Source organism: Phascolarctos cinereus, unplaced genomic scaffold (genome assembly GCF_003287225.1).
Source record: "Phascolarctos cinereus isolate Bilbo 61053 unplaced genomic scaffold, phaCin_HiC Scaffold_8;HRSCAF=390, whole genome shotgun sequence".
In the NCBI taxonomy this organism is placed as follows: domain Eukaryota; kingdom Metazoa; phylum Chordata; class Mammalia; order Diprotodontia; family Phascolarctidae; genus Phascolarctos; species Phascolarctos cinereus.
Window position 1 is genome coordinate 70763886 of NW_027556291.1, and position 18780 is coordinate 70782665.

General features: G+C 50.1%; 1 protein-coding gene across 2 annotated transcripts; it reads left to right on the top strand.

Annotated features, from left to right (window-relative positions):
- The first annotated feature begins 316 nt into the window (after positions 1–316).
- On the top strand, positions 317–12885 carry LOC110201565 (ras-like protein family member 11A-like). 2 transcript variants are annotated; one of them, XM_020977308.2, is made up of 5 exons: positions 317–941; positions 3233–3289; positions 6633–6715; positions 10296–10801; positions 12765–12885. In XM_020977308.2, exons 1-5 carry the CDS (start codon positions 794–796, stop codon positions 12766–12768), a joined length of 798 nt encoding a protein of 265 aa, XP_020832967.1. In that variant the 5' UTR covers positions 317–793; the 3' UTR covers positions 12769–12885. The 2 variants fall into 2 exon arrangements, with proteins under 2 accessions (XP_020832967.1, XP_020832966.1); XM_020977307.2 differs by lacking the exon at positions 12765–12885 and having other exon boundaries at positions 10296–11552.
- The last annotated feature ends 5895 nt before the right edge of the window (positions 12886–18780 follow it).

An 18780-nucleotide genomic window follows, 5' to 3' on the forward strand; every position in this document is an offset into this window, starting at 1 on the left:
CTAAGTGAGGCTGGTCCTCTTGCCGCCACTCTCTTGGCCTCTGGCACATACCCCCCTAATATTCTGGGATCAGTTACCTAAGTAAGGCTGGTCCTATCGGTGCCATTCTCTTGGCCTCTGGCACAGTCCCACCCTAATATTTTGGGCTCAATTACCTAAGTAAGGCTGGTGCTAGCTCTGCCATTGCCCGGCTCTCTGGGCTCTGCCATTGGCTGCCGGGACAAGTGGGGGCTCGGCGACGCGCCAAGCCCCGCCCCGCGCGCCCGCTGATTGGCTAGGGCTCTCTCTCCCTGGTGCCGAGCGCGCTTTCCCGCGGAGCAGCAGCAGCGAGTGAGCGAGCGAGCGCAGCGAGCGGCTCCCAAACTTTTCCCGGTGGCCGCGCTCGCTGGTGAACTTGGCCGTGGGCGGGCGCGGGGGAGGCTGCCTGGGCAGGAGACGCCTCGGCCCCGCGGCTGTGACAGCGGCGGCGGCGGCGGCGGCCGAGCCAGCGGCGGGCCGAGCAGGGCACGCTCGCCCCGGGGAGGGGAGGGCAGGGCAGGGGAAGGGGCCCCGAGCTGATCAGAGAGGTGCCAGCGCAGCTGGACCAGTCGGCACGCTGGGCCAGGCCGGGAGAGAGTCCTGTGCAGCCGCAGCCGCAGCCGCGGGCCGTCCGGCCGTCGGGCCGTCTCTGCCGCCGCCGCCGCCGCCGCCGCCACCGGCCCGTGGGCCCGCCGCCGGCCCCAGCGAGCCAGGCCGCTGCCGCTGCCGCTGCTGCCTCCGCCGCCGTTACCGCCGCCTCCCGCCTCCCGCGACCATGTGGCACTTCTCCGCCTCGGCCATAGCGCCCTACTCCACCAACTTTCTGCTGGTGCCCATCCCCGAGTGCCCCGGGCCCGTCTGCCCACCCCCGGGCAAGGCCATCAAGATCGTGGTGCTGGGGGCCAGCGGTGTCGGCAAGACTGGTACGGCTGAGGCCGGGGACCCGAAGAGGGTGGGGAGCAGGGCGGGGTGGGGTGGGGTGTGGGGTCGGAGGGACCCAGGGGCTGGGAGGTGGGGAGAAGGGCCAGAGGACCGAGGGGTGGGGCTGGGGCGCGGGGCAGGGGGCGGGGGAAAGCAGGGAGCAGGACCAGGGGAGGGGGAGCGGGACAGGCGCTGATCCCAAGGTTTGGAGGTGGGGAGGACTAGAAGGGGCCGGGGCAACTAGAACTGCTGCGGGTGGGGGAGGGGAAAAGCCGGGGTGGGGAGGGGCGGATCGGGCCGGGGGTGGGCGGCAGTGCCCTGGGACTCGTCAGTCCCAGAACCCTGGTACAGCGGTTGAGCAGGGGTGGGGCGGCTGGGAAGAACAGCAGAGCTCCTGAACGCCTAACAGGTGGCCCAGGTGACTGGATGATCTGGACGGGGGGGGGGGGGCGGGAAGGGGGCTCGGTGCTCGGCGCTAATACCGTACACCCAGGCTTCATCCTAAGGGCTCAGACCTATTATGGCCCCCTACACTTAGCTCTAACACCTCACCCCACCTCAGCTCTAACCCCTTTCTCAACTCTGAACTGAAAACCCTTTCCCCCAGCTCGATTCTCACATTACCCCCCCAACTTAGCTTTGACTGCCCCCCCACTCAGTCCTGACATTTCCCGCCCCCCACCTCAAAGTTGACACCCCGCCCCCCAGGCTCAAAGCTGATGCCTTCACTCATCACTGAGATCCCCCCCGACCCAATTCGGACACACTCCCTAGGCAGTTGCTGACACACCCCCCAGAATCTGTGCTTATACTACCCCCCACCCCCCAGGATGGCCGCTGATGCTCCCTTCCTCAGTGCTAATATCCCCCCATGGTCAGAGCTGATTACCCCTCTCCTGGCTCAGCATTGACTTATATCCTTCAAGAATCAGTATTTATACCCCCCCACCCCAGTGCTGACATCCCCCCCATCTCGGCGCTGACACCCCCAGGCTCGGCGTTGACACACCCCCTTTCTTCAACTCTAAGCTGACACCCTTTCCCCCAGCTCGGCTCTCATATTACCCCCTAAACTTAGCTCTGACTCCCCCCCCCAGCTCTGACACACCCCTAGGCTCAGCTCTGATACACATCCCCCCCCCCCGTGCTCAGTGACCCCCCAAGGCTCAGCTCTGATACCCTCCCTTCTTAAACTCCGAGCTGACACCTAATCAGCTCTCATAAAAGCCCCTAACCATAGCTTTGACTCCCTACTCAGCTCAGTGCTTGACAACCCCCTCCCACTTAGCATTGACACTGCTCCCATGGTGACCCCTCAGATTCAGCTCAGACACCCCCACCCCAGGCTCAGCGCTGAGACCCTCCCCTTCTTCAACTCTGAGTGGACACCTTTTCCCCAGCTCAGCTCTCATATTACCCCCTAAACTTAGCTCTGACTCCCCCCCACCTCTGTCCTTATACACACACACACACACACACACACACACACACACACACACACACACACACACACCACACACACACACACACACACCAGCGCTGACACCGCCCCCATGCTCAGCGCCTACACCCCTTCAGCCCTGACCACACCCCCTCAGGTTCGCTGCTGAGACATACCACCCCAGGCTCTGCGCACATCTCCCCTCTAGGATGACCGGTGACATAGCCCCCCCAAGGCTGATGCCCCCTCCTTCTTCAATCTGAGCAGACACCCTAATCCCCTCACCTCTGCTCTGACACACTACCCCACTCAAGCTGACTCCCTATACTGGTCACCAATTGGATACCCCCACCCCAAGTTCAGAGCTGACACCCCCACCCCCAGCTCAGTTCTGACACCCCACCCCCACCCAACTCAGATGATTTCCACCTCCCCCATTGGCAAAGACAACAGCCAACAAGGTCCACGATGAGTCCCAAGGAGTATTGAAGGACCTGGGGGGGGGGACCCTAAGGCCCCAGGCCATTTGTCACAGCTGGACTACAGCTAGAAAATTGGGGATGGAGGGATATGTGACTTCCCCTGAGCTTGGGAGAATTCAGAAAAAGTAGGGGCTCCCCTTTTAGCTGAGTCAAGGGGACACTTCCCAGCCCCAGAGAGCCCTCCTTCCCGCCCTGCTTTGCTGACTGTCTCCCTCTCCTCCTTCGGGAGTCCAGACTTGAGGAGAGCAGTGGCTGGCCTGGCCCAGGGCATCAGTCCTGCTGAAGAGGAGAGAGATGAAAATGCCCGACTTCAGGACCCAGGCAGCCCCTCTCCCTAGAGACCAAAGTGTGGCTTTGCCTTATTTTGCAGCCCTGGTTGTCCGTTTCCTCACCAAGAGATTTATTGGCGACTATGAGGCCAACACCGGTGAGTCTGTCCAGCTCCTGGGCCCTGAAGGGGCCAGAACCTTCCCTCTTCGGCCCAGGCCCTTCCCCCAGTTCCCCAGGGGCAGCCTTTGATTCATAGTGGAAAAACTCTCACCCCACCCCCATTCCAGTGAGGCCAGCAATCCGTCTCCCTCCCCTCCCCCCCTTCCCATCCTGCTGAGGAAAGGGGTGAGGGAAGGGGGTGGGTGAGGACCCAGAGAGATGCTGCTGGCCTGGCCTCCCAAGAGAAGAAAAAAGCCAGAAGTCCCAGAGGCCCTCGGGTAGGTCACTATATGTCTTCTTCCCCGGCTGGAGGATGAGGGCCTTGTGCTTATGGAATATTGACGTGCCAAGCCTGAGGTTCCAAGGTGGTGAGCCGAAGAACCTGGGCTGTTGCCTCAAGCCTCAGGGGCTCAGCAGGTTTGGAGGCCCCTTGCAGCTGGGGTGGGGAGGGGGTTGGAGAGGGGGCAAGATCAGAGACTCCTGGGATCATAGCTTTAGAGCTGGCAGGAGCCAGCGAAGACATCAGGTCCAGCAGGGCAAGGACACGCACCCATTCAGCTCTTGGCCAAGTGGCTCTCTGCCCACTCCCAGATGGTCTGGGTTTTCCCTTCCATAGAAACCCAGCTAGAGTAATGGGCCAGGAACCAGCAGGTCATTCTCTCCCACGGGCAAGTCACTTCAGTGTCCACATGGGGAGAATTACAAGGGAGCTTGTCTGGGGCATAGTGGTAAAGAGGATGGATTTGAACTCAGAATAACTGGTTCTAGGACTGGCCCAGATGTTTGGTTACTGTGTGACCCTGGGTAAGTCACTTCCCCTCCCTGGACCTTAGTTTCCTCCTCTGCAAACTGAAGGGCGTTGGGTTAGGTTAGATGATCTCTGAGGACCTTTCTAGCTTTGACTCTGCTCACTCTTACCTACCTACCTCAAATTGTTTGAAAAGCATTGAAATTACTGACCACAGGGAAGGTGCTTGGGAGGGGCTCCAGTAATCCATGAAGGTAAGTACTGTTGTCCAGAATGAATAGACCATGAAGGCTCCCATAGGTAAAGACCAAGCAAATGACAGCCATTATCCTGGAGATGGCATTGTTTCTAAACCTCAGTATTCTGATCTGGAAGGTGGGACTAATAATACATGTTCCACCTTCTTCACAGGGTTGTTTGTGAGGAAAGCACTTTGAGTTGTTATTACTATGGTTAATATCATTGTTATTAATATATGATTATATCAGGATCACCATGACCCTCACTTATGTTCAGCAAATAGATTTTCCCTGTTGGCCTGTTTTTGCCAGGGCCCCTTCCCCCTCTCCTCTCTGCCTCCTCCCTGCTCAGGGAGAAGGGTTATTTAGATCTCAGACCTACTTTTGGCTTCTGGCCAATTTTTCCCTTCATTGCCCACATCTCCTTTCCTGCCCTTGGCCCTCTTGACCAGGCCAGCCAAAGAGTCCAAAGAGGTGAGATGTCTCCCTAGACCTCGGTGGGCCACCCTTCTCCTGGCCCGGCCATCGGCCACAGTGAGGGAAGAGAAACGGAACAGTCACTCCGTCAAAGGCATGGGAATAGTGTGATGCCAGTCCTCACGAAGGCAAACAATCCAGGACAACCCATGCAAGGAATCAGCTGGCCCGTAGCAACAGCCTGCAGCCTTAGCAACCAGCCTGCAGCCAGGGCATTCTGTGATCAGAGAAGGCCCCCAAAGCCAGGTGCATTCCTTGGTATGCAGTGTGCTTTTTTTGCTCACCAGAAGGCCTGAGTGCTGAGGTCTCTTCCCAAGGGAACATGCTTCAGACTTTCCAAAAAGGAAAATCAAGGAGAGACATTACTTAGGTATATGTAAGAAAAATGGGCATATGTGTAGATAGTGAGATGTTGGAATAGGAAGGAAATGAGCATTTATGAAGTGTCTACTATGTACCAGACCCTAGGCTAAGCTCTTTACAAATATCCCATTTAATCCTCACAACAACTCTAGGAAGTAGGCACTATTATTACCCCCCCCACTTTACAGCTGAGGAAACTGAGGCAGATAGAAGTAAAGTGACTTGCCCAGGGTCACACTGTTAGCTAGATTTGAAATCAGGTCTTTCTGACTCCAGCCTGCGTGCTCTATCCACTGTGTTGCCTTGCTGTTTCTAAGACAGCAGGATGTCCAAAAGGGTGTGCTGTGAGGGGGAAGGTCAGACCTATTATTCTATTGGTGTTGAGAAACACCTACCACCAGTGTAGACCAGCAAGTCCCCCATAACTTATGGTCACAGAGAATTGTCTACCTGCCCCTGACATATACAGGCTGTGGGGCTGAAAGTGGGGGCAGGACTTGAATCCGGGCCTTCCTGACTCCCAGGCTGACTGCCTTTTTTTCTCCAGGGGTTGCCTAATGTCTCTAGTGTTTGTGTGTAGGGGGGAGGTGACGTGAACTCCCATTTTCCCCTCTTTTAAGGGTAGCAAAGTTCGTTCCTCAAAGCTACTCTCTGAGTTAGGTAGTCTTAAGTATTAGTATTCCCATTTTATAGATGAGGAAACTGAGGCTCTGAGCCGTGAGGTGATCCTACTGCTAGTAGGTATGTGTCAGGATTCAGACTCAGGTCTCTTGACTCTAAGCCTGACACCCTTGGAATGGGCTGCCGTACTGGGCTCCCTTGGGAGAACTGGCCTTTAAACTTGGTTCCACATCACCACCCAGGCCCCATCTCCTGCTCCCAGGAGGGCCTATTCCAATCATTCCTCCAGGAAGACATGGAACAGGTGGCCCAAAACATACATCCTCTGGTTTCTGCAGATTGGCACCTTTGTGTGCTGGCACGAGGCCTCCCCCTGCCCCCGCCCTTCTTGCTGAGGCTCTGCTTTCTCCCCATGACCCTAGCCTGGCTCAGCGAGCCTCCGGCTTCACACCCCCACTCCCCCACCCCAGTCCCAGTGATTTAGCATCTGTCAAGTGCTTCCTTCTAGATTATTGCCGCCTACCCCCTAGGTAAGTGGCAGCTTTGACTCAGCCTGACGAGGGGGTCTCTGAGCAGCCAGTCACAAGGCCTTCTTCCCACTCCGGCTATTTGTTCTCCTTAACAGAGATGCCATCTCAGTTTTGAGCCCGAGTCATGGTGTGTGTGAGCTAGAAGGGACCTTATGAATCATCTCCCCGAAGCTAACATGTTAGGTCTAAAGAGACCCTACAGGTCCCTTATCTAGCCTAGCCTGCCTCAGTTTCCAGAAGATCAAATGGAATCTGGCCAAAACCGCACAGCAAGTCACTAGCAGATGCCTGTCCAATCCCCAACCTCCTGACTTCTCTTGGTCTGGTGATCGTCATATTCTTTTGTGATCTCTCCTCTGTCAGGTTCCTTGTACTCTCGCCAGTTCACCCTTGATGGGGAAGAAATCTCTCTCCAGGTTCAGGACACCCCCTATGTGGCCCTGGAGGTAAGAGCTTCCTTCTTGGAACTCTTTGGCTGATCTCCTAGCTGGCTCAAAGTCATCCAAAACATAAACATATGAGGCAGGAAATCGCCTTGGGGCACTTTTGAAGCACAGCAGGTGCCCAAGACCTCAGTTGGAGGGCCTAGGGATAAAGCTGGTGGAGGCCAAAGGAGGTGGCCTTGCCTTGTAGGCTCTTTCTTGGAGAGCAAATGCACCTGGACTCTGTGCCCCTAGGCCTAGCCTCCCAGAGTCACAGCAAGGTGGGAGGCCCATACTGATTGGCCAAAAGAATCCAGGGGCCACCTGCAGTCAGTAGAGCTTTGAAAACACTGAGGCCAGGGTGACTGCCAGACTGCCCCCATTGGCAGCTGTAGCCCAGAACCCACATAGAGCCCAGAGAGTAGACCAAAATGGTCATCTCTTCGAAACCACAAGGAACTCCCCTTCAGTCCTATTCATGGACTTATTTCATTCTTTTAAAACAAAAAGGCATGACCCTGAATGTTTTCTGTACTGCCCTTGGCCTCCATCTTTTCCAGCTTGTCACTGGGCTGCATTAGGAAGGGTGCAAGAAAGTCACATTTTTTTTCCACGCAAGTGACCTTCCCTGGGGTGAGGAAAGGATCCCCCCAGTGCCATAGCCTCTAGGGCAGCCAATAGCCATTGCCAAATGAAGAAGGAGAGGGGAGGAGCCCAGGCCCAGAATATGTTTAGTTCTTACTCTGGTTTGATTCCTTCCCAGAGGTCAAGGCTCATAAAGAGGCAAAGATTTGGACTGGTGAAATGGGGAGGGAGTTGGAAGGGGATGGGAAGTGAGTGAAGAGAAGATGAAGGGTGGAAGTGGAGAGGGGGAATTAGGAGTAAGGGGAAGGGAAATACAAAGAAATGAGGGGTTAGTAAGTAGGGGGGAGAAAGGAAAGGGAGATGAGGGGGTAAGAGTGAATCCAGATGAGGTGAAGTAGAGGAGTGAGGAGCAGAGGGGGAGGATCTTGAATGAGTAGGGAAATCAGGAAGGAATCAAAGAAGCTAGATGGATAGAGAAATGAGGAGGGAGAGGGATGAGATGGAGAAGGAGGAGGAGAAGGAGGAAAGGATGGGGGGTTGACTGATAGTAATGAGCACCAATGGGTGGGAAGAGGAAAGCCGATCTACTTTGTCAGAACTTCAGCCTACCATAAATGTTCAAGTCTGACAGCTAATGGAAGCCACTTTTCTTACTGGGCTGGGGGGAGGGAGGGGCATGTGTGGGCTGCCATCCCAGGACTTGGGCAGTGACTGGTGAACTCCAGAATTATCCCTTGCCAAGGCATTCCTTCCAAGAAGCAAAAGAAGAGAAAGTGAGTTTGATGGGTCTTTGCATTTCCTGAATAGACAATTCCACCTGGAATGTGGCCAGCAACCATCCCATCTAATGCCCAGCTGGTTCTAGTGAGAAATCCCATGAATATATAGAACCACTTCCAGGGAGGAAGGTTATCAGGGCCCATTCCGAGCAGGAACTTCCTTTTAATCCCACTCAGCCAAAGGAATTGATATATGCATGGGAAGACGGGGGAGGATAGTGTCAGATGAAAATCTCCTCCTTAGACATTAGTGGGCTCAGCCCAGTTCAGTAACAGGTGAGGCCTTCCCACATTGGTGTCCAATGACCTTGACTCTGGACTCTCTCTCTCTTCTAGAAGAGTCTCCAGGGTTTATCACCCCTTGCAACAAGAAAGTTCTTCCTGGTGCCTAATATAAGTCAATTCATCAAACATGTATTTGACATCTACCCTGTGCTAAGTGTGGAGGGTCCAAAGCCTTAGTCCCTGGCCTCACAGAGCTTATGCTCTAATGAAGAAGTTAAGAAATGTATATGAATCCTTGCTAAGTTGAAAAGAAAATCCAGATGGTGGCCACAACACTGAATCAAGAGAAAAGTCTTATGGGGGGGACCTAATAGCTGCCCTCAAGTATAGAAAAGGCTGTCAATGGAGAAGAGAGATTAGACCAGCTCTGCTCAGCCGCAGAAGGCAAAACCAGGGGTTTTCTCCTAGATGAATGTGGATAAGAGGCAGATAAAAGCAGGATGGACTGTCCCTGGAGATAGTGGACTCCTCTTCCCTGGAGGTGTTCAGATTTCCCGGTTTGGGAAGGTCTAGTTGACCTCTGAGAGCCTTTCGTCTCTGAAATTCCAAGACTCTGATAAATATGATACAAGGGAAAAGATGATAAGGCCCAAAGTGAGAACTAGGCTAAGGGTTCTTGGGAAGATGCAAGGAGGGAGAGAGTGGGGAGAGCAGGACTCGCTTCCCCAAGACACCTCACGTGAGCTGAAGTGTGAAGGAAGAAAAGGACTTTAGGGAATATCTTCTGGGCGTGCTTCTGTTAGTTTCTGAACTGTAGAGACACCTGGCGGGAGCAAGGAGGGGCTGGAAAACCAGATGGGCCTTGCAAGGGGAGATGGCGGCCAAGTTGGGAAGGGCCTTCAAAGCCAGACTAAAGATGTTAGATTTGACCCTAGAGGCCCAAAGGAACATGAAAGATGTTTGGGGAGAGGAGGAATATGGTCAGGTCTATACCTCAGGAAGTTTCTTTTGTCCTCTGGGTGAAGGATAGGTTGGAAAGAGGAGAGACTGGAAGTGGTTAGGACCCTCCCTCATCCATTTAGTCATCCAACTTCAGAATCTCAGAGCTCTTCTTCACTCTTTCCTCTCTCTGACTCATCTCCTGACCCTCTGAATATCCCATCATTAGCCAAGTCTTCTCATTTCTACCTCTTAGGTCACTTACATCTGTCCTTTTCTCTCCACTTGCTTAATCACTACCGTAATTGAGGCCCTCATCACCTCTCTTCTAGACTAATTTAATGGTCTACCTGTTTCCAGTCTCTCCCCTTGCAATCCAGCCTCCGCATAAGAGCCCCAGATAATCTTCCTGGGGCACAGTTCTGACCGTGTCATTTACAAATCTTTACAGTTTCCTTGTTGCTTGTAAAGAAACCCTTTCCCGACCGGTTCTGGCCTGCCTTCCCCAGTGGATTTCCTAGTACTACCCTTCACGCACTCATATACCCCTCCCGTCTCCCACCAAACTGGCCCACTAAAGCTGGCTCCAAGCTCAGAATTCTGTGCACAGACTGTCATATGCCTGGAGTGCTCTCCCCCCTCACCTCTGCCTCTTAGAGGCCTCAGCTTCCTTCAGGGCTCAGATCGTGTGCCACCTCCTACAGGAAACCTGTTCTGATCCCCCACTCGGTTGTTACTGTTCTCTTTCTCCTCAAATTAGCGTGCCTTTATTTACTTCAGATTTACTTCAAAGACTCAAACTGAGATCTGGTCTACGTACTTCACCCCAGTAGAGTCCAAACTCTTGCTTCATTTCTGACTTTGTATCCCCAGCATAGGAGGTGTTTAAGAGACATCTGGTGGTTGAAGTAGATGGCAAGGAGATTGCCTCCTCCAATCATTCAGGGAGGAGGTGATGGGGAGTCCCAGAGTTGGGGTCCGAGGGGTTTCACTGTCTTTAACCCATTCTGCCCTGCTACAGTTTTAACGGGACTCCTTTCCCCCCTCTCCCCTTTCTGCCTTCACTTTCCACACAGGAGAATAGCGAGGTCATCATTTGCCAGGAGCAGGTGAACCGCTCCATCTATTGGGCGGATGGCTTCGTGTGCGTCTACTCCATCACTGACCACGCTAGCTACCGCATCATCCGGCCCCTGTACCAGCACATCCGCAAGATTCACCCCAATGCCAACATCCCCCTGCTGCTGTTGGGCAACAAGGGTGACCTGCTCAGGGCCCGCCAAGTGTCCTCGGATGAGGGGGAGCAGCTGGCTGGGGAGCTGGGTGGAAGCTACTCAGAGGTGTCTGCCCGGGAGAATTTCGACAGCGTGAATGATGCTTTCCAGCAGCTGTGCCAGCTGGTGGGCCGCGTCGGGGGTGGCGGCAGCGGCCCCAACGTTGGCCCTAGTGCCAACGCCAACGCCGGTGCCTGCAGCAGTGTCTGTGTGGAAAAGCGCAGAGGCCTCCACCTGGCCCGCCCCAAATCCCCCAACATGCAGGATCTGAAGCGGCGCCTGAAGCAGGCCCTCTCCTCCAAGAGCAGGTCCGCTACTGCCCCAGCCCCAGCTAACAACATCTGAAAAAGCCCTGGCATGGGGAGGGGGGAGGTCCAGCTAGGAGATCCCTGGCTATTCCTGGTTCTACTTTGTGTTACTGGCCTTGTGGGTTTGTGGTTATGTTGTGGTGTGCCCTTGCATGTGTGTTTGTGTTCATTTGGGGGGGGCTGTGAATCAAGGGCCCAGAAGGAGAGAGCTCAGCCCAGACAGTTGAATGCCCATGGGCCAAGACACCAGAGTCCTTACTTTGGGTAAGACAGGGCAGGGACCAGAGGACTTAGAGGGGGTAACAGCTTCCCTTTCTGATTAATGAGAAACCCCAGTCCTCACGCAAACCCTGTGAGGTGGGTCCTGCAAACATCTTCTCATTTGACAGAAGTGGAAACTGAGGCTAAGAAGCAGCTTGCCCAAGTTAGTAGCTGAGCTAAGACTTAAAACCAGGTCTTTTAAGTACAAGAACAGTGCTCTCTTCACTACATCCCAACTGCCCCATCCATGCTCTAGGGAACATCAATTGGTTTTAGGAGACACCCCATTTCCTCCCTTCCCCCAGTAATGGAGCAGAAGCAAGACAAGTATTACTGGCTGGGAGGGTTCCTTGGCGGGGGAGGGGCATCCCCCACTGGTCTACAGCAAGTAGAATGTAAGCTCCCTGAGAGCAGGGGTTATCTCGCTTTTGTATTTGTGTTTCCAGTGCCTGGCACGTGGTAGGTGCTTAATAAATGTTTATTGACTGACTGATTGGTTGATTGAAGGGAGGACAGCAGCAGCGATCCTCCACTGAGGCCCTGTCCCCTACCCACCCACCCAAGTGCCCAGGCCTCATGAAAATGTCCCAGAACAGCCGGGTGGAGGCTTTCTGGCCCTCCCACCATAGCCCTGGGGCCAGAACGGGTCACCTCTCTTTGAGGAACGACCCCAGCCCCCTTTCTAGAGACAGCAGGGTACAGTGACAAGAGCATTGGATTTGAAGTCAGACATCCTGGGTTCAAGTCTTGGCTTTGCTGTGTACTAGCTGTGTGACATTGAACAAGTCACTAACCGCTCGATTTCCCTACCTGTTGAAATGCGGCTTGGACTAGACGACATCTTGTATGGTTTCTTCTAACTCTAAAATCATCTGATCAATGTGCAACCTGCAGGAAGCCATGCAGGTCGCCAGAGGCCATGTGGGCTTCTGGAATTCTCTCCTCTCCATGCCCAGAGTCCAAGTGGCCAGGTCTGTTTGCCCTCCCCCTCCCGCTCGGCTGTTCCTCTTGGCCTCACTGCCTTCTGCCTCCCTCCACTTTATAGATCGGCTCCAGGGGCCTTTTGTATTGCTTCTTCTCCTTCCCCTTCGTTTGTTTCAGGCATCCAGGACATGACCTCCCCTCCCTTCAATCAATGGCAATGTTCCCTCTGGTTTGATCTGGACTTGTTTTTCCCAAGATGCTCCCAGGGGGCCTCTTCTCCAGAGTTGGTTGGTGAATGAGTCCGAGTCACGGTCTGCTGGTTTTGAACTCACATGGCTTTTCCCTCCTTAGTTTGTTTGTTTGTTCATTCCTCTTCTCCAAACCTGGTGTTTCTTGGTTTCTCTTTTTTTTGGAATTGTTCAGTTTTTCCCCCTTTTTTCCACAGCTGCCCCTCCAACCTTTTCAGTACATTCTCGGGGTCCCAATATCGACTGTTGCAGTTTGTGGATCTTACATTTTTCAGCCAGAAGGGGCCTTGTTGGCCATCTTGTCCAACCCTCTGATTTTACAGATGAGGAAACTGAGGCCTGTGGCTTAAGTTACTTGCCCAAGGTCACACAGGTAGTAAGCGCCCAGCCGGATTTCAGCCCGGGTTTTCATCCAGTGATCTTTCCACTTTGCCGTGCTGATACTTCTCTAGCCCCCTCAGATCCACAAAACATCTCTCACACCACAAGCTTATGGGGTCTAGAGTGCAAATATTCTCTCCATTTTACAGATGAAGACACTGGAGCTCAGCTGTGCAGTAACCTGGCCAGGGTCCAATAAGGAATGAAGTTGGGATGAGGACCCAGGATGCATTACTCAAGCCAAGGCTGAGATTAATTAAAATAATAATTTCAACCTCTCTAGTGTTTTAGTACTCTCCTCAAATTCAGTGATAAACCAGTCACCTCTCTGCCATCCCCTCCCCCCCCAAGAAGAAAGTAAATATCTGGGAAAAGAGAAAAGGAAGTATCAGCCTCTCCTATGTTGCTGAGGTGGGGAGAGGGGTGGGATCTACAGCATTCATTCACTCATTCATTCATTCACTCATCCACAAGGCATTTACTGAGCACCTACTATGGCTCTGAGGGGGTATGCAAAGTTGAAAAAACAGACAGCCCCCCCCACTCCCCATTCTTGGTGGGGCTTATGTCTGGTGAGGAAGATGAGATGAGTACTCTAATAGCAACAGTAACATCACGGGCCTTATTCATGAGAATGATTCTCATTTCTAGAGTACTTCCAAGCTTAAAATGCTTTGCCTCAACCCCTCAGGAGGTAGATAAAGCAAAGACCTAGTCACCCCAGAGAAGTTGAACTACTTTGCCCAGGCTCACCCAGCTGGCATTCATGCCTAGATGCCCAGTACTGCTGCTACCGTCCCATGCTACCATGGGAGAGATCACATTTCTGGGCAGCTTTAAGGTTTCTGAAGTTCTTGGCATACATCATGTCAGCAGATCCTCACAATAGATCCCTGCCTTGGGGGCAGGGAGTGCATGTACCATCAGCCCCCTTTACAGTCGAGGAAACTGAGACTCAGAAGGGGTAAGTCACATATTCATGATCACACAGCTAGTAAGTTTTAAAGCCGGGACTTGAAATCTAAGTCTTCTGATGATAGGACTGGTACACAGGGATTGTCAGGAAGGGAAGAAAAGTATCATAGCTGGCTGCCTGCTAAGGGGCAAGGGGAGGGAGAAGGGTTGGAGGATAGGACAGAGAAGGAGGTAAGGAAGTCTCTATGGAGGAGGTGGTGTCTGAGGCAGGACTTGAACAGGCAGCAACATGTGATGAGCACATGAGAAAAAGTATGGAGCCAGGAAATCAGACAATATCAACATTTGTCCAGCATATATACGTAGTCCCTGCTCTCATGAATGTCACCTTTAGGAGGGGGTTAAAGTACAAACCCAGTTCTAGTACACATTCTTACACAAGCAGGAGGTTACCCAGCAATGAATAATGGAGGAGGAGGGCTTTAAAGACCAAAATATTCTTGGTTCTGGAACTGGTAACGACCGATCTTTCTCAAAGGGTAAGTAGAAGATGCATTACTCAAACCAAGGCTGAGATTAATTCAAATAACTTCAGCCTCTCTAGTGTTTGAGTAGTCTCCTCAAGTTCACTGATGAATCAGTCAAGAGAAGCTTTGAAGAACCTAGAAACGCAAAGGTTGGACCCTAGCAAAGATCCAAGGCTTGACTTCAGCTGATGCCTCCTGATGACACAGCCTCCCTGGTTACCCCTTCCAATACTGCTTGCATTTTCATAGCCCTGGACTATACTCATGGTTGGGGATGGGGGGTGGGGAGGGGGAGGAATTGCAATGCACTTTGCTCCCTGTGGCCACTCTCCTCTTGTCCTCCTTTGAGATTATTCAATCCATATTCATCAGCCAATCAAGATTCTGGTAGCTGATTCTGGTACAGACCCCAGTTGTTCACTCCATCACAATTGCAGCCCTGACACTAGGAGACTTCAACTTTTGATACTCTCTCAGAGGCTTTAATCTATTCAATTCCCATGACCCGCTCCTTCCCCTTACCTCAACTACACAGATGGTTGTACTCTTTTTTTCTTTTTTCTTTTTTCTTTTTTCTTTTTTTGTTTTGGTAAGGCAATTGGGGTTAAGTGACTTGCCCAGGGTCACACAGCTAGTAAGTGTCAAGTATCTCATCTGAGATCAGATTCGAACTCAGGACCTCCTGGCTTCAGGGCTGGTGCTTTATCTACTACGCCACCTAGCTGCCCCCTGTTGTACTCTTGATCTTGCCATGACCCACAAGGGTTCCACTTCCATGTTCATGAACCCCAAACCTTCTTTATCATTCTAGCTTCCCCTGTGTCTTATGACAACTAACCTTATTCTTTGTCCTCACCATGACCTCCAATCCCTCCACCCCTCAGGTCTTTCCCAGGCCATCAACCCTGCACAGCCTACACTCTCCTCTCTTCTCTTTTGGTGAATCAATTCAATTTGATTCCAATCCCTTGACCCTTTATCCTCTGGCCAACCATGCCTTGCTGCTATTCCCAGAATCTACCACCTTCACTCTTAGTCATATTGTTCTGAGCAGAACTAGAGAAAGACATAAAACTGTGTTGACTGGGTCCACTCCAAATTTATGTTACATTATCTCGACTGGGCCATTACTCCAGCAAAACAATCTGTTCATAGCTTCCTAATCAATTTATCATCCAACTCACCACAGTGGCTATTCTGAAATTTCTTATCCATCCTCAAGCCCTTCCCCTCTCCTCCCCCCCATGGCGCCCTTCCCTCCCAGCTGAGAACCTAACCTCATATTTCACTGGAAAAAAAATATCAAAGCCACTCCTCTTCTCTCCTCATCTCAAATCACTCAGATGCTTATTTCCTCTTTCACCCCTGGCTCACATGAAGAAGTGGCCCTTCTTCTCGCCAAGACTCTGTAGCGACCCTTGACCCCATCCCATCCTGTTTTCCCTAGCATATTTCCCCCTCCTAGTTCTCCTCCCACCTGCCTGACTGCTCCTTCTCAGTCTCCTTTGATAAATCTTCCTCTAGGTCAGGGTCTATACTGGGACCTTCTCCCTATACTATCTCACTTGGTAAACTCATCAGCTCTGATGTATTTTCCCAAATCTATGCATCCAGGCACTAGTCTCTTTCCTGAGTTCTAGTCTCACACCATCAATTGCCTCCTAGACAGCTAGTATCAAATAAGGTGACTTCTAGCTCTTCTATCTCAGTCGGGGTCATGTGACTTGCCCAAGGTCACATAACTAGTGTGGGTCAAGTGTTTGGTCTGAGGCCGGATTTGAACTCAGGTCCTCCTGACTTCAGGGCCAGTGCTCTATCCACTGTGCCACCTAGCTGCCCCTGACAGTCTATTTTCTAAGGTCTTCCCTAGCTGTGACGTTTCTATGTTCTAAGCTAAGGTTTCTCTCAGCTTTCCAATGCTATGCATGGCATAATGGATAGGGAGCCAGCCTTGAAGCCAAGTAGACCTGGGTTCCAGTTCTGCCACTGACAGACACTGTCTATGTGGTCCTGGGTTACTTAATTAATTCTTACTCTCTTCCCTTCCCCCTCTCATCTCTTTTCCTTCTTCAAACCCTAAGAACAGACTCTGGGGGCTCCTCTGTCTCCAAGACCTCTGATTTTTAATAGTTTATTTATTTTTAGTTTTCAAATTCACCTCCATAAGATTTTGAGTCTTTAATTTTCTCCCCCTCCTTCTCCTCCCCCTTCCCCAAGACAGCATGCAATCTGATACAGGCTGTACTTGTACATTCATATTAAGCATATTTTCACATTAGTAACGATGTAAAGAAGAATTAGAATCAATGGGAGGAACCATGAGAAAGAAGAAATAAAACAAAACAACAAAAGAAAAGGAGAGCAAGTAGCATGCTTCCATCTCTATTCAGACTCCAAAGTTCTTTCTCTGGAGGTGGATAGCATTTTCCATCTTGAATCTTTTGGAGTTGTCTCAGATCTTCGCATTGCCTAGAAGGGCTAAGTCTATCAAAGTCAGTCATTGCACAACGTGGCTGTTACTGTGTACAATGTTCTCCTGGTTCTGCTCACTTCCCTCAGCATCAGTTCATATAAATCTTTCCAGGTTTTTCTGAAGTCCGCCTGCTCATCGTTTCTTACAGCACAATAGTACTCCATTACATTCATATACCACAACTTGTTCAGTCATTCCCCAATTGATGGGCATCCTCTCAATTTCCAATTCTTTGCCACCACAAAAAAGAGCTGCTATAAATATTTTTATATGTGTGGGCCTTTTCCCCATTTTTATGATCTCTTTGGGATACAGCCCTAGAAGTGGTATTGCTGGGTCAAAGGGTATGCACAATTTTATAGCCCTTTAGGAATAGTTTCTGGTTTTCTTTAAAGGGTACTTTGAAGACACTGATATTCTGAGGGAACATTTGTTTCTTCTCCCTCAGTTAGAATGTTAATGCTGCATCATCATATAGTCCCTTTCAATTGCTGAAATTGATTTACTTTTCTAGGTTTTTCTAGACTGTTGTGCTTGTATTTCAGTGTTCCTAATGCATATCTGGTCTTTTTCATCAAAAAAGCTTAAAAATCCTCTTTTCCACTAAGAGTATATTTCCCCCTTATAGAATTATACTCAACTTTTAAGAGTAAATTATTCTGCTTTATAAGCCTATTTTTTTTTTCATCTTTGGGAATGGTGTATTGCAAGATCTCTCTCTCTCTCTCTCTCTCTCTCTCTCTCTCTCTCTCTCTCTCTCTCTCTCTCTCTCTCTCTCTTTTTTATGGAAGCAGTTAGGTCTTGTATGATCCAAGTGATAATTTCTTGGTATTTGAATTGTGTCTTTCTGAATGTTTACAGTCTTTTTTCCTTCATGTGGCACATCTGGATTTTGGTGATGAGACCTTTCCTTTTGTTGTTGTTTTTTTTTTTCAGGAGGTGATCAGTGGATTGCTTATATCTTTATTTTGTCTGCTAGTTTTTAATAGATCTGGGCTATTTTCACTTATGATTTCTTGAAATACAGTATCCAGGCTTCCTCCCACCACCACCATGGTTTTCAAGGGGGAGGAGGTTCTAATGATTCTTTTTTTAAAAATTAATTTATTTTTAACTTTTTTTAAATTTTGAGTTCCAAATTCTCTCTCTTCCTCCCACCCTCCCTGACCCATTGAGTAATATTGATATCAATTATACATGTGAAGTCATGCAAAACGTATTTCCATATTAGCCATGTTGTAAAAACAACAAAAAAACCCAAGAAAAATAAAGAAAATTTTTTAAAAATATGTTTCAATCTGCACACAAAGTTCATCAGTTCTCTCTCTAGAGGTAGATACCGTTCTTCATCTTAGGTCCTTTGGAATTGTCTTCAATCATTGCATTGATTAGAGTAGCTAAGCCTTTCACAATTGATCATCATTACAGTATTGCTGTTACTGTGTACAATGTTTTCCTGCTTTTGTTCACTTCAATCTGCTCACTTCACTCATAAGTTCACCTAAGTCTTCCCAGGTTTTTTCTGAAATCATTCCCTGCGTCATTTCTTATAGCATAATAGCATTCCATCACAATCATATCCCACAACTTCCTTAATCATTCCCTAATTGATGGGCATCCCTTCAATGCAAATAGGTCCTTTCCTTTTTCTTTGATGTCTTTGGGATACAGACCTAGCAATGGTATTTCTAGGCCAAGGTCACAGTTTTATAGCCTTTTGGGCATAGCTCCAAATTTTTCTCCAGAATGGTTGGATCAGTTCACAGCAACACCAACAAAGTATTAGTGTCATTTTTCCACATCCCTCCCAGCATCCATCATTTTCCTTTACTGTCATGTTAGTCAATCTGATAGCTGTGAGGTGGTATCACAGAACTGCTTTAATTTGCATTTCTCTAATCAGTAATGATTTAGAACATTCCATGTTAGTATTGATAGCTTTGATTTCTTCTTCCAAAACGTGTTGCCTGTTCAGATCCTTTGACCTAATAATAGCTAACATTTATATAGCACTTACTATGTACCAGGCACCATGCTAAGTGCTTTACAATTATTATCTCATTTGATCTTCTCTAATGATTCTTAAATTATCTCTCCATAACCTGTTTTCGAGGGCAGTTATTTTTGATATCAGATATATTACATTTTGTTCTATTTTTTTTCAGTCTTTTGATTCTATTTTAATATTTCTTGCTCTCTCACAGAGACCTTGATTAATGCCTATTCCATTCTAATTTTAAGGAATTCTAT

What these genes read in the sequence shown, in the direction of transcription:
- LOC110201565 (XM_020977307.2), top strand. Translation starts at nt 794, where the DNA reads ATGTGGCACTTCTCCGCCTCGGCCATAGCGCCCTACTCCACCAACTTT. An exon ending in CAGCGGTGTCGGCAAGACTG is followed by an intron (nt 942 to 3,232) that starts GTACGGCTGAGG and finishes CTTATTTTGCAG; the next exon opens with CCCTGGTTGTCCGTTTCCTC. An exon ending in CCCCCTATGTGGCCCTGGAG is followed by an intron (nt 6,716 to 10,295) that starts GTAAGAGCTTCC and finishes CTTTCCACACAG; the next exon opens with GAGAATAGCGAGGTCATCAT.